The sequence below is a fragment of the Larimichthys crocea genome, chromosome X (genome assembly GCF_000972845.2).
Source record: "Larimichthys crocea isolate SSNF chromosome X, L_crocea_2.0, whole genome shotgun sequence".
NCBI lineage: Eukaryota > Metazoa > Chordata > Actinopteri > Sciaenidae > Larimichthys > Larimichthys crocea.
Window position 1 is genome coordinate 32,606,697 of NC_040020.1, and position 20,312 is coordinate 32,627,008.

Here is a 20,312-nt window from a genome sequence, read left to right on the forward strand (position 1 = left end):
GAAATAGTTCACACCTGTTTGTTTCTTCTCTTTTTGGGATTTGGTAGTGTTCGATTTTATATTCTCCTTCAGATCTTTGAGCCGACTCTCACTTGTTTTCTTGACACATATTTACACATTGGAATTTACCCAATGAGAATGGTGAAATAGTGCTGGCACTCTGTAGGGCAAAGGTCACTCCACTCTGGGTCCAGACTCTGTCCTGTCTGGACACAGAGCCGGAAATGACATATCACTAAGTTTTACTCAATTTTGGTGAAGATTACATTTTGACCAGTGACCGGTGTTTTTACACTGCTACTCAGCGAAAGGAACATCCTACCGGTCTCTGATTGGCCAGGGGTCCGTTTCACAAAGCAGGTTTATTGAAAACTCAAAGTCTGTTAACCCTGGAATCACGGAAACTCAGAGTTTTCCGTTTCACAAAGGAGGGTCAGTCAAACCCGAGAGAGAGGGTTAACTCTAACCTGTTTCACAAAGTGAGGTAACTTAACCTCGAGCTCAGTTGCCATAGTAACATACTCCGTGAATCTAACCTGGTCGGGACCAGGTTTTCCTGAAGAAACCCTGAGTTTCTCTCTGTCTCCGCCCACTTTCAGAGCCACATACTTAATTTGATTTCCTCATTCCTGCGCTGTCAGAACGTCCTCTAGTTCCAGAAGGCAACGTTTGAACATGGCGTGTCCTTTTGATCACGATCCTGTGGACGAAGGTGCAGCAATCCTGCGCAGGGAATTACATATCTGTCGGCAGAGAGTACTCAGACCACGCATAGATATTTCAGCCCTCCCGGACAATTTTCTTTTTGAGCGGTACCGTTTTACTTCACAGTCTATAATTTACATACACAACCTCATCCGTCCGCACATTTCAAACATCACGAGTCGCAGTCATGCGCTCACATCGCAGCAGATTTTGTGTGTGGCGCTGCGTTTTTTTGCCAATGGCAGTTTCTTGTATAACATCGGAGATGCTGAGCACTTGAGTAAGGCAACTGTATGCAGGGCCATCAGAAGAGTCTGCCTCGCCCTGAAAAGACTTTTACCTATATTTGTTGTCTTCCCTGGACACAAACCTGTCAGGGCCATTAAGGAAGAGTTCCACAGGATCGCAGGTGAAGGATGTAGAGATCTGTTGAATTCCTTTAATATCAGGCTGTATTATGACATTGTGCTGCCACCTCAGACTTGAATTAGTAATTTTTATTATTTTTATTTGTTTTAGGATTTCCCAATGTGATTGGCTGCATAGATGGTACGCACATTCCCATCACGGCTCCCTCACATAATGAGGCTGATTATGTGAATAGGAAGTCCATTCACAGCATTAATGTGCAGGTACATGTAGACTAAGAAGTTTCACTGTGTTAAGCACTTCCTCATAATTTAATTTATCTGTCATTCTCTGCACTGTCAAGATCATATGTGATGCTGCACACATAATCTCCAATGTGGAGGCCCCGTCCACCTGCCAGCTATGCAGGATGGCCGAGCGGTCAGAGACACGATTTGTACTAATCACTTTTGAGTTTAAAGCACCACCACAAATAAAAACATGAGGCACATTTCAGTTGGTCTTCTTTATTTCCTACAAATACAAAAGCTAGTTAAGTTAATGTTCCAATAGTTAACATTGACATAATTGACATGTGACCATGCACCCACCTTTAATTTATGTTCCAGTATTTGGATTTCCAAATCTGCTTTTTTAATCTGGCGGTCGAGGTATAGCATTTCTTTATCGGTCTTCTGGATTTTTTTTAGGAGGTGAATTTTATAAATTTCTTTTACTGGTAACTGGGAATACATAAAGAGGACATAAAATTAACCTGTTGCACATGAATTCCACACAATAAATCTCTGGAGTTTCATGAACAGCTGTCTCACTGTGTCAATCTCTGCAGTTGAGGTCAGGGGAGTCTCCTGCTGCTGCCCAGCCCCAGGCTTCATTGTTTAATACAATATAAAGAAGACATTTTTGAGTGTTAAAAGAGCATTATGGAAGGGATCAAAGAAGTTCAGAGTCAAGTCATGCAGATGTCTGACCTGTTTGAACAATGTTTTTATATTTCATCTTAAGTTGCTGCCAAGTGCGCTTCTCCCCCGCCGGATTGCACCTACATGAAATAAATTAATAGGCTCCATTCATGCAATTTGCCCTTCAATAGTTATTGTGATTGCAAAATATTACATTTAAACTTACGCATTGACCCGAGCAGCAATGCTCTCCCATGCCCTCTCCCTCTCTTTAGCAGCCGCTGCAGTGTTGCACTTCTTTCTAAAGACATGCTCATATTCTCCATATGCAGTCATTAATATTTCCAATTCTATTGGGGTGAAAAATGCTGCCCTCTTTCTGTCAGTTTCCATGTTCAATCATCGAATCTGGGCTCCATTGATGCTGGCTTTATATGTCTGTGGAGCTCATGTTTAACTCCAGGTTAAACTACTCTGAGTTGATTAAACTAACTCAAATCAGCTGTTGTGAAACCGAAAACTCAGAGTTTCCTATCTCAGAGTAGATCAACTCAGAGTTCAGGCTTTGACTCAGAGTTTGTTGAACCTGCTTTGTGAAACAGACCCCAGTACTCGTTGCCAAAAGTTGGTTGGGTTTAGGCATGAGATTGGTCAAGGTGAGGGCAAGAATGTCAGCCAATCACAGGCAGTGTAAGGTGTGACGTTGAATTATAGCTATCTTTGTTTGATTTGAGTCGTTGACTTCACACAGTGCAGATGTTGATACAATGACAATGCTGCTTCAATATCTAAAATAATTGTGATGTATAACTAAATTATAATGAATTTAAAAATGATGATGCTACGGACCTCCTGAAATCAGAACTGACTACCCCTGCTGTAGAACATGCACTACAGTACAGGCTCATTCTTGAGCTGGTGTAGGTGTATTGAAATGTGGCGTGTCCTTTGAACATTGCATAACCTTTTTTAATAACGTCAGAATTGTTTCCTTACTTTTTTCATCCACTGTTATGTTTTTACCGTTCATTCTTTTAAATAATTCTTGATCTTCAGAGCCATTATCTCCAAGGAGTGATTGATAACTATTGGACATGATGACAAACTTGCGTTTCTCTGCCACCTTAAATCTTCATCCTTTTTTTGCTTTAGCTGACGCTCCATCAGTATTGTATTTCTGTGAGGTTTTTATGCTGTCCTCGATGTTGTTCTCATTTCCCCTGTGTCAATCCTAAATAACTGTTGGTGCAATCCATTTGTCATTTTACAAAGCACTTTCTATCCAGTCTGACCAGTGCCAGTGTATTTTGTTTGCAGTGAAGGAAACACTGGAGGTAGGTTTAAAACAACTGAAAACTCAAGATAGGGAAAAAAAACATATCACCTCACTGTCCTCAGGGAGGCCGATACAAAGACATGGACCATAGGAATAAAAGGATGGCTCACCAAGGGATTTGACTAATGAATCAGATATTATTAGTATAAAACCTTTCATACAAAGAAAACACAATGTCCTTAAAAACAAAAGGGCACACTAAGTGCACCATCTTGATCAAAACAAATGTTCATTGTCATCTCAATGTTCTTTCTTCTTATTTTTAGCACATTTTTGCATAATGGTTTTTCAGGTGAACTTGCCCCGCTGGTTTTCCTTTCACTTCCACCTTGGCTCATAAGAAATAGTACATGTTGGCATTCTGGCTCACCAGCCTGGCATATTTTTACAGCACTTTCCGCCTGACTTCTGTTTCTCTCAATAATTTATCTCAGAGCTTCTTGTCTTTTGTTTCAATCTTGAATCATAGTCTCTGAAATTACAATATTGTGCTTTTAGCTTCAGGTTAGAGAGAAAGCTTGCTTTTCTTCCACACACAGTGTGAATCAAACTTCTTTAAGACCTTGTCAAACTTATCTTTGTCATCTGGTTGAGCGAACACAGAAGTGATGAAGATATATTGTTTCTGTGCCGTGACAGTGAGCAGCGCGGTTATCTTTCTAAATCTGTCTGCTTTAATGCTCCCATCTTCTTGTGTTGCTTCTTTCTTTTGACCGAGTCAACCTGTCCTGCCACCAGTTTATTTTAAAGGAATAAAAACAGAAAGTTTGGAACTTGCTAGCTAGGCTAGCTACTTTATTCTAGACATGATATATACAGTAGATATATTTCTTATAAAGGAAACTACTGAAACTACTATCAATATTTGGGATATATGGTTATATGTTATATATTATTATTGTTAGTAGTAGAATTGGTAGTGGTAGCATCATTGTATATTTTGTGTAGGTCAATTGGGATGGGCAACTTATTTGGTGTGGTGGGGTTGTGTGAAAATCATTATGGCTAAGTAATCAACAATCAATATTTAATTGTGCATTATTTAATCAATAAATTTATTATTTTATGTTTAGAGATACTTTATTGATCCCTCGAGGGGAAATCACTCAAATCTTTCGACATACATTTTTACCTGAAATACAACCACACACACAGGGCATGCAAGACATATACTGTAGACACGCAAATGTGGAAAAAGATGGTGGAGAGATAGGCAGCCACACAAAGCAGCACCCTGAGAGCAGTTGGGGGCTTTGGGTGCCTTGCTCAAGGGTCCTGAACTGGCACTTGTCCAGCTATCAGTCCACTTTCCTTACTTTATCCATACTGGACTTGAACCGCCCACCCTCCGGTTCCCAAGCCAAGTCCCTACAGACTGAGCTACTGCTAGTTATTGGATTTTAAATTTCAACTGTCAAAACTATTCAAACTGTCCACATACTGAAAAAAGATATTACACTAGCAGTCATGGGTAAACATATTTAAAAATAAGTGACCAGAACCACTAAGTCAGTTAATATTTCTCCACAGTGCTACCTATTAGTTTCCTAGCTGTGCTGATAGATTACAGGGTCAAATTTGCTTTTCAGAAATGAGCAATGAGATGCATCCATGCAGTTTATGTGGTCAGTGTAGTATGTATGCATGTATGTATTAATATTATATCAATAAGAATATTTTAAATAAAACATAGTAAAGGGAACTTTTCCTTTAAGCTCGTATCAGATGATACAAAATAGAAAAAATTTAAAAAATGTATTTTCCTTTTCCACCAAGCATATTAACAAATTAAAACCTTAGAAATGTAATTAATTATAAGTCTCTCTGTGACTGGTTTATGTCATTTGTCAGATGTGATGTGTTATGTCATTTGTCAGATGTGTTGTGTTTACAGCCTGTTCTGCTGCCATTCACGTAGCTTTTTAAAACATCGCATTTTACTGCAGAAAAAGCTGACATGTTCTAACATAATAATTATTTTTTAATCATCATACTGCACACTCATAAAGGCTCTGCACACCCACACAGGTGTTACTGTGGCAGCTTAACTTTGACTGGGGTCACCTCAGTCCATTTATTATAAAACAGAATTATAAAGGTATAATTTGACCTGCCTACGAAGGTGTAGGAGAGTTGGGGATGAAGATGTCAATCAAACGCAGTCTGTTCACGCCTACACAGCCCTGTTAGGCAGTCTAATTATGGAGAAGAGTGAACACCTGTGTGAGTGGAAAACAAACACCATCCCCACCAAACCAGCTTTTGATTGACACCTCTTACTTTCCAACTTGGAGATGAAGGGCAGGACATAAACAAGCAGCTGGCTGCAGCTAACCCTGTGAGTCACTTTGATCAAGTGAACAAGCTGACATAGTATGAGGAAACCAGGGCTCTGTCAGAGACGGCTCCATGTTTATTGCACAAACACCACCATATTTATTGTACTGTAATTCTGAGTGTGTGAAATACTACTGAATGCAATGTTGCCAACACTGACTTCTTTGACTGTCATCTGCCTTAGACACATGATAGTTGAGCATGTCCACAAGGATGTGTTCATCCACCACTCTGCTCAGGACAAATGTTCAGGTTTTTGTTTGCTGTGCAGAAAGTGCTTTTTATGTGTGTTAAGTAAAGTTATATTTTCAGATTTTCTACTCTCAACTCCCTGTGATTTAAGATTTAAGTTTACGGATGGACATATAGCGTTACTTGTTGCTAAGTAGCTGACCGCTAACCACAAGTCAACTGGGTCCAGTCCCAGTTAAATGTTGTGTGTTTTTGTCCAGTTATCAGCGAGGCCCGGCTCACAGAAACATTACACTTTGGAGGCGTCCAAGTCTGAGTCTAGATCTTGTCTCATTTGTGGTCCCATAAACAGTAAATTCATCAAATCCAGCACCACATATTACCAGTCATGTTGTATCACTAGGCTTCCTTGAAGTTGAAACTACCCTGATGTACACAGCACAGCTCAGAAATCAGAACAAAGTAGGCTTGAGACAGAAGATGGATTGAGGAGGCTGCATGAAGGGCTACGTCACTACATCTAAATGTATTAATTAACAAAACTAAACATGGGCGAAGCCTGAACTCTTGTGCTTCTTCGGTCTATTGCTGCATTGTGGGGAAGCTATGGTGGGGAATTCGCCGTGGTACCTGTGCATGACAGACCTCCTCAGGATCCTGCAGTGATTCATGCAAAGCTTCTCTAGTGGTGTCTCAGATTAATAATTCAGATGGAAATGAGCAGAATAGCTAAAAGTGTGTAGGGAACAATTGGTGGAACTGTTTTGTCGAGTGAAGATGTGTGAACAGGCCAGAGGGCAATCACTTATCTGACAAGACTCGACTCACTGCTTCTTAAAGCCCCCAAACCTTCATCTAATATGTCATAACACAAACCATGAGTGGCTTTTAATTACCTAAAATATATTCAGTGATTTAATTTGATCAGTTTTAAGGGAATTTACCCACATTTCCATGTTAGCCAGCCATGTTTTTCCAGTCTGGTACAATCCAAAACAATGATCGGCTTCAAGAGAGGTGTGTTTGTTGAGTCAGGTGAAAAAGGTTAATGCTAATATTTTAGACCAGATGACTTGTCAAAGGCCGATCCATCCAATAGTGTTTGGAACTTCGAGTCTTTTAACTGAAAGAACACTGCATATGAACATACTGCTGTGGGTACTGCTCCTCACACAGCCTGAGTGGCCTGTCACGTGACAAATGAACGAACCGAATAAACGTACTGCTGAACAAACTGCCGAATGAACTGCTCCTCACACAGCCTCCTGTCACGTGACAAATGAACGATCCAAATGAACGAACTGTTTGTGCTTACTGCTCGACACACAACCTGAGCGGCCATGCAGCTGCCATGTGGCAGGAGAACGTACTGCATGAAAAAGAACAAATCACTCACTGAGACGACTCGTTTTTCCCGAGTTGTAGAAAAGATTCATTCATATTGAACGTTACGTTCACGACCGACACACCACTACCATTCAGTACTCCAACCCAGATAGCATGGCAACATTGATTCAATGTTGGTCTGCTATCTGGGGAATGGTTTTATTAATGTTATTTCAATGTTGGTTCAATGAAAAAACAGCGATTGATTTTGAGTTTGTCTTGATCTATTTTTAATCATTGAAATAACATTATTTTAGGGTGCAAACCTGATAAAAAACCAATGTTATATTTCAATGTTGAGCGACGTTGACTCAATGTTTCATTGATGCATCAACACTGATTCAATGTTGATTCAGTGTTGGTCTGCTATCTGGGGAATGGTTTTATTAATGTTATTTCAATGTTGGTTCAATAAAAAAACAGCGATTGATTTTAAGTTTGATCAATTTTTCATCATTGAAATAACATTATTTTAGGGTGCAAACCTGATAAAAAACCAATGTTATATTTAAATGTTGAGCGACGTTGATTCAATGTTTCATTGATGCATCAACACTGATTCAATGTTGATTCAGTGTTGGTCTGCTATCTGGGAATTTTCTAGCTATTGAACCTGCAACAACCTTAGTCCTGTGTGGCTATCTGTGAGGCTAATTGTCCTTACACTCACTGGTAAAGGTCACAAAAAGGTTAATCCCCTCTTCCTACATCTTTCCTCTCTTCCTTTAACCTTTCCATTTTCACTTATTAAATGATGTTAAGAAAAAGAGTCTTCTCTGATGACCCTCAGGCCATTAAAGCAACCAGCCAGTCCTGATACTGTAAACCCCATCACTGTCTGCAGTGTCTGCAGGAAGTGCAAACTGAAAACCCACATTAATAAATCCCATGCTTTTACTTACAAGTCTGTTGTGTTGTTGTTTTCTCCAGGTCTGCTGGATTCCTCCGGGAAATAAGAGATTTTTTCCTGTCCCCCCCGACCCCCCCAACTGGAAAGTTGCTCCTTCTCAAAACACACTCTAGGAAATTGTTCTCCAGTTGAAAAGCGCTTTTAGGAGCAAGACTGACTGATTTGTGCCTTTGAGGATCAAACTTCAAGAAGCTGTAGATGTAAGCGCAGGAAGCTTTGAGATAGGAGAGGCTCCGGCACATCCTCTGATAAAAAATTTAAGTGTCGACGTTCAGAGAAATGCCTCGAGAAACCTTCGTTTCCAATTCATCTGTTAGAAAGAATCAGCTCTACCTTCCATGAAAACGTCTAACTCTACCATCTTCATTATCCAAAGGTTTGAGGTGTTTTTTTGCTTGCAGATTGCCTAAGGGTCTCTGCTTTGGTAGAAGTCAGCAGAAGAATATTTTTCCCGCAGTAGTCAGCGAGACAATTTACTGAGACACAACTTGCTCTTTTCCAATTGCATTTACATGTACCTAAGTAAAGGTCAGGCTTAATTCTCTCTCTCAGTGCTGCTCTGGTCTGAGCTGCAAAGCTGACTAAAGTCTCCAAGTTTAGTCTCAATCTGCCTGTTGAGTTGACCTTCTGTGACAGCTAAATCTATCTTCTCTCTTCCCATCCCACTTTTTAGCAGCTAAAAGACGGGAGGAAAACAGAAATCACTTATCCGTACAAATTGCTTTGTGATGCTGCCTCACAAAACTCCAATCTGCTCAGCTGATTTACAGATGGGTGCCACTGATGACCCCTGTCCTGCTTTAAGTCCTACTCCTTTTCACTTTTATTTAGGATGGTGCCACAGATGGCTGCCTCTCTGTTGAGGGTACACATTCTGTTGTCTTGTTGTGTTTGTTAATTCAGCGCTCTGACACCATTTCAGGAAAGAGCCCAGACCCAACAGCACCAAAGCATCAGTAGAAGTCTATCAGGTCATCTACAGTGGTGCATGAGCACCTCAAACTGGTGCTCATGGAGTTTGGTACCATGGACTCCAGATGGGTAAGTTAGCGAGTTGAACTGATAACTCACAGAGCTTTTATTTTCAATGAAAATAAACTACAAGTTATTTGTCTTAGTTATCAGTGCGTTATTGGACATATGGTTAGTTTTGTACTGATTTGTAACACATCGTCACCGTCGGGCTGAGACCTCCTATTTCCCAAACCAATAGTTTTATCTGTCAATTATGGTGATAAATGTATGACCGACCTATGTTAATATTAATCTGACAAGGATTATGACTTATGACTCTTGTCTTTCAGGAACAGAGGTTAATGGAGCGTGATGTGAAGTGGTGTCCATTCATTTACTTTTTTTGAGCTTAATTTGTAATATATAATAATATAATATCACAACAAAGTTTTATGGTTGGCTGTGATGGAAAAGTTTGAGATGAAAGATGAAACCGTCAGATCTGTGTGAAGAGACGAGGAGACTTTTAATTCTACACTGAAAAAATATTTAGGCCACTTATGCATTTCAATTTCCATCCATTTAAATTACATGGTTTTAATATAAATTAAGTAATACACTTAATGTGAAGCAAATAATAAGATTTATGTAATTGTACTAATAAACTCAAAATGACTGCATTCATTTTCACTGTTGGGTTTGTGCAAACAAATTGGCTTTATTAATATTGTTATAGTAATACTACTGTGTAGTGGAAGCACACTGAGCTTATTAGTACTATTACATAAATCATATTACTTGCTACACATTAAGTTTGTTAGTTAATTTATATTAAACCTATGTCATTCAAATGGATGGAAATTTTCTATGTAATTCAAATGCATAAGTCCTGAATTCTGGCATCTTCTTGTTGTGAACTAATCTTTTAAATGGTTTAATGTCACCTGATTATTAGTGCCATAAACTCAATGAATGCAACTCCAACCTCTAACCACATAACACAGGAGAACGGAAATGAGCATTCATTTTTTGAAGAATGAAACATCTACTAATAAACACCACACATAAAAAGACAGCAACATCATACAGCAAGCATGAATATAATTTAAAGGAGTTTTAGAGAATCAAACAAGAGTTTGAGATGTTTTAACTGAACTTCTTTTCGTCCTCATGCAACTCATTTCAGATCATAAAAGCAGACTGCTGCTCTGCCAGTATTGCATATTTTTTTAAATTGGTTTTGGGCCTAATGATGGCGTCTTTTACTGGATGAACGATTGCATTTTTAACATGAAACGCCAAATTCCAGTCAATAATTAGTTATTAGTGACTGATAGAACAAACAGAATAGAATAATGCATTACATAACCACATTGGAAGTGTGTCAAATGAACTGGAAGATGTTTCATGTGGGGGGTAAAAAAATTCCTGTGAGTTTGCACAGCTGCAGAGCTGCAGTGTTAGAGGACAGCAGGATGTGGAGTCATGCTGTGTGCTATATGCTCATGTCAACAACAAGCCACAAGCAAACAAGGAACATTCTGTCCTCAAATCCTAATTCTCCATCATAATTTGTGCCATCAGATTACTTAATTGCTTCCGTTAAATCACTAATTGATGCTATCATATTTCTAATTTGTCCTCTCAGATGACTTCGTCCTCATTTAGGTCATTACAGCTGCTTGCAGCCATGCTGCTGAGCTTCAAAGGAGAAGTCTGACAACGTGTTTTTCATATTATCAACAGACCTCAATAACCCAACACTGACTGTATCCAACAAGCCTGATATATCTTCATCATCTGTGCTGTAGAGCTCCATTGTCATCACACTGCACTGCATGTTCCTTCATTGACATCAACATGGCTAAAGATGCACTGAATTATTATCAGTGTTGATATTGACATTTGGGTATAGATTTTTAAGTAATTGTTGTGATTCGTCGCCTCCAGTTCCACAGTATAATCCCACTGTGGTAAATATGCTTAGCTGTACTCGAGTATTTGTTCTGATTACATTACTTCTGATCAAACACACAGCAGCAGCTAATATCACTGACTAGTCCAGCAGCAGTCAGCCCAGCTCGGCTTCTGTCTTTCAGCCTTTTATTTCACCAAGCTCTCACCAACCACTAAAAGTCAGTCCCACATTTACTCTTGTCCGGCAGCTTCTTGCTCACTCACTCTCTCCTTTTTCTCTTCTTTGCTTCCTCCATCAATGTATTCTTGTGTCTCTTAAGGTCCGGTCAAACAGTCTGTTTTGCTTCGGAAGGTTCCTCACTGAGTGAAATGAGTAAGTAAGTAAGTGAGTAAGTAAGTATTAACGTAGCAGCCATTATATTTCCTGCAAGAAACAACACTGTAAGCGCATACAGGGAGAAGTATCTCCGATGTGCGTTTTGTAGTTCTACTAGAACTACAAAACGCCGTTGCATAATGATGTGGCCTGGTGTAAGTGCAGTCGGATTCTCTGAGCACTGAGGAAGTCTGAGGAAGGACTTAGGAGGTACATATTTTGACTGTTCGACCATACTCAGTGTCTCTACCACATCCGCATCCGAGTCTGTTGAGCCCAGTATGGCATGACACTGGCTCTGCTTGCATTAAGCATTCGTGACCCAGGCCTGAAAACCTCCTCTTCTCATTGGTCCAAAACACCTATGTTACAAATACTAACATTCCCCCAGTGCTCTAAGCTCACAGTCTGGGTAGCCTGGCTAACAAACTGCTAACAGCAGCAACAGTTCACATCAGTTTACATCACTGACCATCAGTAAACTCTATATCAGGGTTGAGGCGGAGCAGATAAAAAATCCAGTTTCACCTAAATCAGTCAAATAGTTGGCAGTGTCTGACTTAGTGCTGTAAAGAGTTACACACTTCTCCCGACCTGGTGCGCAAAGTTACAGCGTGAGAACAGGATTGACAGTCAGTATAGCATCAACAAGATTTAAAATCTGTTATTTTATTGTAGAAAAGTTACACAATGTTGCTTTAAGTCATGGGCTGCCAACTCAGTTTATAGTGCCAAAGCATCTCTTGTCCCATATTGAGGGGCTTTGATAAGTTATAAGGTATCAAAATATCATGAGAGTAGAAGTTGGATCTGTACATCCTTAAAAAAAAGATTATTTTTAGTCAGTCCCACACCTTGCCAGATTTGCTGCCCACATCTCAAATCTGGTGTCAGCTAATTGGTGGCTGTTTATCTGGTTGAAAGCCAATCAGAGCCTGGTGAGAGGTCAAAGGTCCTCGTGCTTCATGGGAGATGGTAGACAGAAATAGAAGCTGCAGCAGCAGACTGTATGTTTAAGTGAATCAAACTGGAAATTCAGTCAGATTTTTAAGCATACATACATTGTCCTATGACATAAATGTGTATTAATCCATGGCTGAAAATAGTCCCCAACTAATGCACTTTTTCCTAACTATTATTTGTATGGTGTTTATGGTTTTCAGCTCAAAGCCCATTGGTTTCAGACTAACACATTGATCTTTTTCTGGGATTTGGTGACAATAAAAGATTCAATCAGTTTTTTCTTGTGTGACATTTAAAGATAAAACAATGATGTGTGTGACAGTCAAAGCAGTATGTTCACATTTTTTTTTAGACCAAAGTGCAATTAATCCAAGCAGTCCATAATGAGCATGGTGCATTCAGGGCCCCGCTGACACAGAGAATGAATTGGAGGTAATGTTCTAACACACCTATTATTCATTTATGGGAAGAAATTAAATAAAGTCAGGACACAAATGAGCATTTTGAGGGAGCGGATGAAGTAGTTTGAGCACACAGTGAAAGATTTATGAAAGAAAAAAAAGAATGTATTATACATTTAATGGAATCATTCATTAAAATGATTCTCCCCTGCCTTTCAGTAGTGATTTACAGTATGTATGTATTGTTCAAGAAAAAAAATCTGAAGTCTTAAATCATGGAGCAGTGACTTATCTGAGGGCAGCGGAGGTTAAATAAAGCCTGAGAAAAATTTGCTCTCTGGAGAGATACACTGATTTCACAGACAGTGATTGGGAGGCTTGTTGCTCCTGAAGGGCATCAAGAGACAGAAACTTGCACTAAGGCTTTCAAACACACACACACACACACACACACACACACACACACACACATTTATCTGTGTCAGCGTCTGTATAAATGTATTGTGTTTGTGAGCACGTTTTTAGAGCCAAACGTTTGCTCATGCCAGTACCGAAAGACAAATCTGCAGGCCTCCAGCAGCTTGGCACCGAATGCTGCACTATTTAGTTTATTGTGTTGTTTCTGGGCACCATTCTGGTGTTTCCTTTTCATCCTGGTTGTCTCTGCACTAATATCAAGCTGTGATACTGTTGTCAACTTGTACTGGTATGAGTTTGGTTCAGTGCCCACCCAAGTACAGAGGGAAATATAGCTTACTCCAATCTTAGTATCTGAATCCTTGACTTACTAGTTATTTTGCAACATTCAAAAATATATGACGACCTCTAAACATGATGTATTGTTCAGTTTTACTCTTTATAAGGGAAAGGAGTATATAGTATACAGTAGCAAGAATATTTCCACCTGTTCTTAGCACAGTGTACTTTACTGATATTGTCACATCACTGCCATGCCAATATTAAGGCAAAGCACGCCCTCAAATGTAATATTGTGATTATACAGCAAAGTGAAACATATTATACAAATTTATTCATATTCTGGGTACTTAAAATAAAGTAATCTAGATTTTGAATGCAGGACTTCATTTTGACCCGTGCTGGTCTTTCAGTTCACATGCTGATCTTGTGCAGAAAACACTGTGTGACGTGAACTGTTTTATTCACGTCAACTCTGCCTTTTAAAAACGGCCCAGGGTCAGACTCGCTCACGCTCTCGCACCTGTTTTTTAGGAGCAGGTTTGATGCATTCTGCGTGAGACAGATGCTCTGTGAGGAGCACCAGACTGAAGTCACAGTTTGTGTCATTTTAGCATATGTGCTTGCATTTAAGGCATGATTACACAAAGAAGGGATGGAGATGGAGATGGAGACGTGTTAGCAGAGGCTGATTGTGCCAGCTGCTGGATTGAGTCACTTTTGAGGGGGAAATGATCTGCCTTAAAAATAGCACAGATGGATTTACATACTCTTCATTTTTATTTGTGTGTTGCTTGCATTTACATATTCTAGTGAGATGTCAGCTATATTAACACCCTCTCCACCTCCACCTCCTGCACTCCACTGAGCTGCTGCCTCTGCTGCTGCTGCCTTCTCTCTTACCAAGGTTACATTTTTTGCATCGTATTCCACGTCTTTATCGTTTTGTGTAATGGATTTAATATTAAAGACTGTTGGTCAGATCTGCTGCATTTATAAATCATAAACTAATTATGTGCACCATGTTTAATTTTAATAGAATTCATACAAGGTCTGAGGCTATTTTACTTTGCATTGCTGAAAGCCTGATTCCATGGGAGTGCAGGACCATGCAGGCACCAGGGGAGTATACTCTTGTTCCTTGAAACACACCCACCCACACACAAATGCAGATGTATATGCGCCTGTGTTCATCGTGTACCTCTAACACCTGGCCATGTTCCGTCGAAAAAACAAAAGTTCTCCACACCGACTGAGAAAACAAAGGGCAAGCAGCGAAAACTGAAGCACAACTCTGCCCCCGTCTCAAGGGCTGATAGCTGCAGCAGCCAAACAATTACAGACAATCAGACTGAGCAGTCATGCTGAACCAGGCCAGATGAGAGAGAGAGAGAGAGAGAGAGAGAGAGAGCAGGAGCAGCTCTTTATCCCCCTGGTGCCTCACTGCAAGCAAGTAAAGTGACAGTTCAAGTGTAAATACAACTTTTTTGCTTGAACTTATCATTATGAGGTAGATGTTGAAGCAGTGTAATGGCTGGAGAAGGACGGCCTGTCTTTATTCCATAAGCCTCACTTTGACTCTGTAATTCTTTATGACACAGTTCATGATATATGAAGGCTGGATTCATAAGACTGAATGTACATACAGACAAACTGACGCCATTTCTCCAAACATTTCTTATAATGTTGCTGTTACTGCCCCCTGCACACCGACGCCAGCCTCTGCTGTAGTGCAATGTGATAACATCACTCAAACTATGTTATAACTTTGCAATAAACATTATTACAACGACAGTAGCTTTATAAATAGCTGCCTCTCTCCAAATTCAACATGAAATTGTGACAATCAAATTACCTCTTAGGTGAAGTGGTGTTGAAAACCAACTGGGAACAAAAACGACTTTGCATTTCAACATATTTTGATGTAGTGAACGGTAGTGACCCAAAATGAACACCAACTGAAGACCAGAATCAGTCTGACCAGCTTATTTGAACCAAAGGTTGAAGGGCAACTCTTGAGGAAAATGTGTGGATAACATCTTGAAGTGAGAAGACCCAGAACGTTGGAGTGCTGGTAGAAAACTTCAAGAGCAAGTGCTGGTACAAGACACAGCTGATGGATATCTATGAAGCATAGTAAGGTTCAACAGGTCTGTGAATATTCTCAGTCATCCATACCATATGTCATAATTCCCTTTGGAGGTTGTCGTAGGCAACTAGTTTCTTGAAGATGTTTTGGATCTCATCCAAGAGGGTTCTTCAGCTGAAGAAGAAGTTGAAGAAACCTCTTGGGTGAGAGATGAAACGTCTTTAAGAAACTAAGCCAGTACAGTTGCCTACAACAATGTTTAACAGGCAAGGTTTGACAGTTCAGCCGTTACATTAAGGAGACTCAACGATCCAGCAGCGTCTGGGAGGATGAGTCGGTCTTTCACGCAGCAGGTGTTGATTGGATGATGAAAAGCAGGTGGCGAGGTGACATCTAGGTGCGAGGAAGACCGGAGGCCACACCCAGCGACACACACAACAGAGAGAGACAGACAGGAGATGAAACAATGAGAAACACCAGGAAGGGAGGAGCACCACCACCTGTGTGCTCACTGTGTTTGAGGATGTTCAGTCATACCATTGTTCCACATCTTATTCTCTGTCAACAGTTGTAATATTCTGCCTGCAAAGAAGAAGTTATGTTAATTCAGTAGCTGTGTGAGGAAGAGCTGTGCTCAGAGGCTTGGGAATGGAGGTGAAGTATCCCTTTATGGAGCTGGATTGCTCTTGGACCATTTTCTCAACAGTTCCAGCATCCTGTTCAAAGCAGCAGTTAGCTGATCTCGGCTTTCCACTCTTAACCTGAACTGATACTTTAAAATAAATGCTGCCTTCCAGCATACAGCTGGAGGCTAGATCTGTTTTTCCATTTCCTATAGTCTTCTGCATGACGGTGGGGAACACGCCACCACATTACAGATACTATTAATTTTTCCCTTGCTGTCAATTTGCACGCTCTGGACCGCCTTGTTGAAATTCATTTTTTCCAGTTTGTCAGCACGTTGGCTCTCAGCTGTTTCTTCCTCCTCTCTCCTGGCTGCGTCTCTGCCCAGAGACTCGAGGCTGAGGAGGGTTAATAGGGTTCAGATGCCCTCCTCCATCTCAGAGCCCGCCTACAGCTCTTACTCCACACACCACAGGCACTTATTGACAGTCCTTTGTGTGGGCGGGGGGGGCACTGATGCTGTGCAGTCGTGAAGGGAAATTTGGGAATCCGATATTCACTCCACAGATTCATTTGGTGATAAGATGGTGATTATTTGTCATAGGCATACAGCAGGATTATGTTTGGCAGAGAGGCAGCGATGGACAAACAGATAAAAACAAGATAAATACGACAAAGTATCATCTTCTATCTATATTAATAAATAAAGGAACTTGATTTGAATTTGCATTTATTTTTGTTAGAGGCAGTGTAATTTAACACAGTTCTAATATAAAGTATGAAACTGATGAGCCATAACAGTATGCCCCTCGTTGGGCTTTTACATGTAATTAAAAAATGTTCAGTATCATAAAACCACAATGCACCACAGATCAGGCTTTCATGACTCTATTTCTTTTCCCCGATGGCGAGGGGACAAACAGACTGTGACCTGGGTGGGTTTGGTGCTTGCTCATGTTACTAGCCTTTTTGCTATTCAATTAAGCTGTGTCTTCCAGAGCCCCTGGGAAGTTTTGCATTCTGCCCAGCTGGTGTTGGACAAAGCTAACATAATCACAACATGTCTCCATTGTGTTTGTGGTGGTTCAGTTACATTATGCACCACATCTTACTCCATGGTCGGCTATTATGTTATGCCTGAAGTATATATTCAACTTTGGTACTTGTACATGTGATGAACTGAGCTGCTCAGTGGCTGGTGGATGGTGACTTGGCTGGTGTAGAGGTAGAGGTGAAGAGGCCCAGTGTCCAACCTCCGTCCCTGTGAAATGAAGCCTACACACAAGTGTCAAAAACTGTAGTCCCTCAATTGGCCACTTGAGGCTGCCTACAGAACGAGTCAGTCCACATAGGTCCCCATGTTAAAATGTCCAACTTCACAGCAGAAATAAACATGTTTACAGCCTTATGGATGCAGACTGGAGGCATCAACATGCAGCTAATAAAGGGCTGTTATCAACCTGATGAGGGACCAGCTGTCTAACTAACTATCTGTCTATCTATCCGTCTATCTGTCTGTCTGTCTCCTGGCAGTGCTGTGAAACATCACGATTAATAAGACAAGTCAATTACCTCCAGCAGAATATCACATCCACGCCCTGAGTTGCTTTCCAAATAAAAAGGTGCCAGAACAAGCTCGCAGTCCCACCAGCTGCTTCCTCACTCTGGAGAGCAGCGCTGCAGATGTCTCATACAATACAGTGTACAGGTAACATGGCAGGCTTTCTTACCAGGTCTTGCTTGTAGTTTAAATTCAGATAATGTAAAATGGTTCTGTGAAGTGCCTCTGTTGACAGAGACATGCAGTCCTTTACAGATACAACGTGAAAATCAAAAAGTTCACTTCAGCCTTCAGAGATACTGAATACATTTTCAACACACTTTGCTTCACACACTTTTACACAACATCTCAACTTACAACTTTGTTCAAACAGGTCATTAATAAGAACATACATCTTTAAATTGAGAGCACATAACTCTTGCCTGATTATTTGATTATTTTAGTTTTGAATTTGTACATTTAGATTCTGGATTTGGTATTTTGCCACTATCATACTTAAATTAATTAAACACATCTCTAAACATATTTTAGAGATTATGTTATCAGGTAAAAAGCTTGCAACATTTTGACAATGCTAAAATAAAGTTAAAAGTTTAGGTCAAAACCAATGATCATTTTGAAACAAACTTCCTGTCATTTGTTTGTCAGAAAATATGTTTTATAAAAACTCCATATGGGTTCCTACTGTGACTTACTGTGAACAAACCAGTAGGAGCATCACTGGCAATAATTAAGCAAAGCTAAAACTTTGTGACGGCCAAAACAGAACTTCAGTCTGGATGAGAAACTAAAGCAGCAGTGGTCCATGGAGATAAACACTTCTTACAGTGTGGTCCTCAAATGTGCTTCAAAAGCAGGATGAGACAGAAATACTGAATACATAAAAACAAACTCAAAAAAACAACAACTGAAAAAAACAATTACAGGGACCAAAAGAAGGACCTTCAACAATAGTTAGCCAGACCAGCATGCCAATTGATTGATGGGGCCTTGAAGTCTTGACGCAACAGCAACGCTTGATGTGATGGTGGATGATACACTGATGCAAAGTTCCCCTGATCCTTATAACTTTTCATTTTCAAATGTTTGTTCTATGTAGAGCCTACATAGACCTCCTAGCCTGTGATTTGTGCCATTGTGAGCATTTATACTAGGTGTGTATGCACTCCTCTGCAAATAACAGCTAAAACACTACTTGGCCTAATAAAACACAGTGGCAGGTTTTCTAAGAGGTTGATCCAGATTATGATACATAAAAACTTAATGCTATTTTTTGTGCTAGTTTTGACTCTAGGGACAGTAAGCAGGCATTTCCAAGGCCACCTAAGAGGTCTGGACAATTCATTTGATTCACGGTGACACCAGATCAGAAATGTATTTTGGCCCAACACCATGTTTTATTAACCAACAGTAGTATTTTAAAGTCATTTGTTTAACACAAGGTCTAGATGGGGTTAGGGGTGAAGAAGGTGAATCCATACGATCCATCCATAAGTGGTTGTTCTCATGTGGGGTGAGGACCATCTCTCTGATCCCCCTCGTGAGATGGCTCTATTTTAATGTTTCTGGTATGTTGTGGAATGTCTTGGTATTGTTGTGATTCCCCGTCCGTGGCAGAGAGAACAGATGGGTGATGGGTACATTTTACTTCCTGCATCACTTGCATCTTCCTGAGTCACTGAGTCATTATCTGTTCCCTCAGGTGGAATAGTTTAGTAGTATTTCTGATTGGTAAGGCAAAGTAAAAAAAATGTACCATGTCTGAGGTCCCAGAAAAAAATAGAATTGTCAATAACATGTACAGAATGGAGGGTATAAGTGTCAACAATCTGCTGCAAAATCTCAGCTGGATGTGGACGGTCACTGATGATCACCTCTGAAAACAGAACATGTAGGATTCTGTCATGTCACAGAGTATATCTTTGGAAAGCCGTATATTTTAGTGTTCATAATGCTCATGCCTTTTACATCTTTGACAGCAACATCACCCACAGTCAATGTTTGAAAAACCAGTCATTAGCTTTCCCTGTGGTCTGCCAAATGATAGTACAGGTAATACAATGGTACAGAGCAGGCAGAGGTGTCACATTTACAAAGAAATGCAATTTACTGTAGATTTCTGAAGATTGTTAAAGTCCTCTGCTTCACTTATATCCCAGGTTTCCCGTCACTGTTTCCAGTCACAAGATTTGTGCTGCTGGTAGGACACACAAGCGTAATAATGGAAAAGTAATAAAAGTGTTGAAACTGTATCTTTTATAATGAAAGTTCTGGTGATTTAGATGTATCCAGGAGCCACTGTCCATAATTTAACATTAGCAAAATAATAAAAGCAGAACTAAGAGCGAGCAGCAAAGAGTCTGCACTGTAAGAAAGTAGTAAAGAAAGACATACGCTCAAAGACAGACTCCCAGAAAGACAAACTGAGCATGGATGAAGCTTTTAAGAAATTGTCTGAAAACATCATTCAACTCTTTTGCCTTGACAGCTTGTAAAGTATTTTGATGCTACACTGACTAACATCTAAATTCCACCATGCACTGCTGCATGGAGCTGGTTATGCCTGTTCTAGATTGTGATTCCGCAAGGACCAT

The 20,312-nt window shown here is 40.2% G+C and overlaps 1 protein-coding gene across 1 annotated transcript; it reads left to right on the top strand.

Annotated features, from left to right (window-relative positions):
- Nucleotides 1-387: 387 nt before the first annotated feature.
- On the top strand, nucleotides 388-1,666 carry LOC109138850 (putative nuclease HARBI1). Its single transcript, XM_019260391.2, has 3 exons — nucleotides 388-1,114; nucleotides 1,225-1,337; nucleotides 1,418-1,666. The coding sequence occupies exons 1-3, from the start codon at nucleotides 676-678 to the stop codon at nucleotides 1,556-1,558; spliced, it is 693 nt and encodes a 230-aa protein (XP_019115936.2). The 5' UTR covers nucleotides 388-675; the 3' UTR covers nucleotides 1,559-1,666.
- The last annotated feature ends 18,646 nt before the right edge of the window (nucleotides 1,667-20,312 follow it).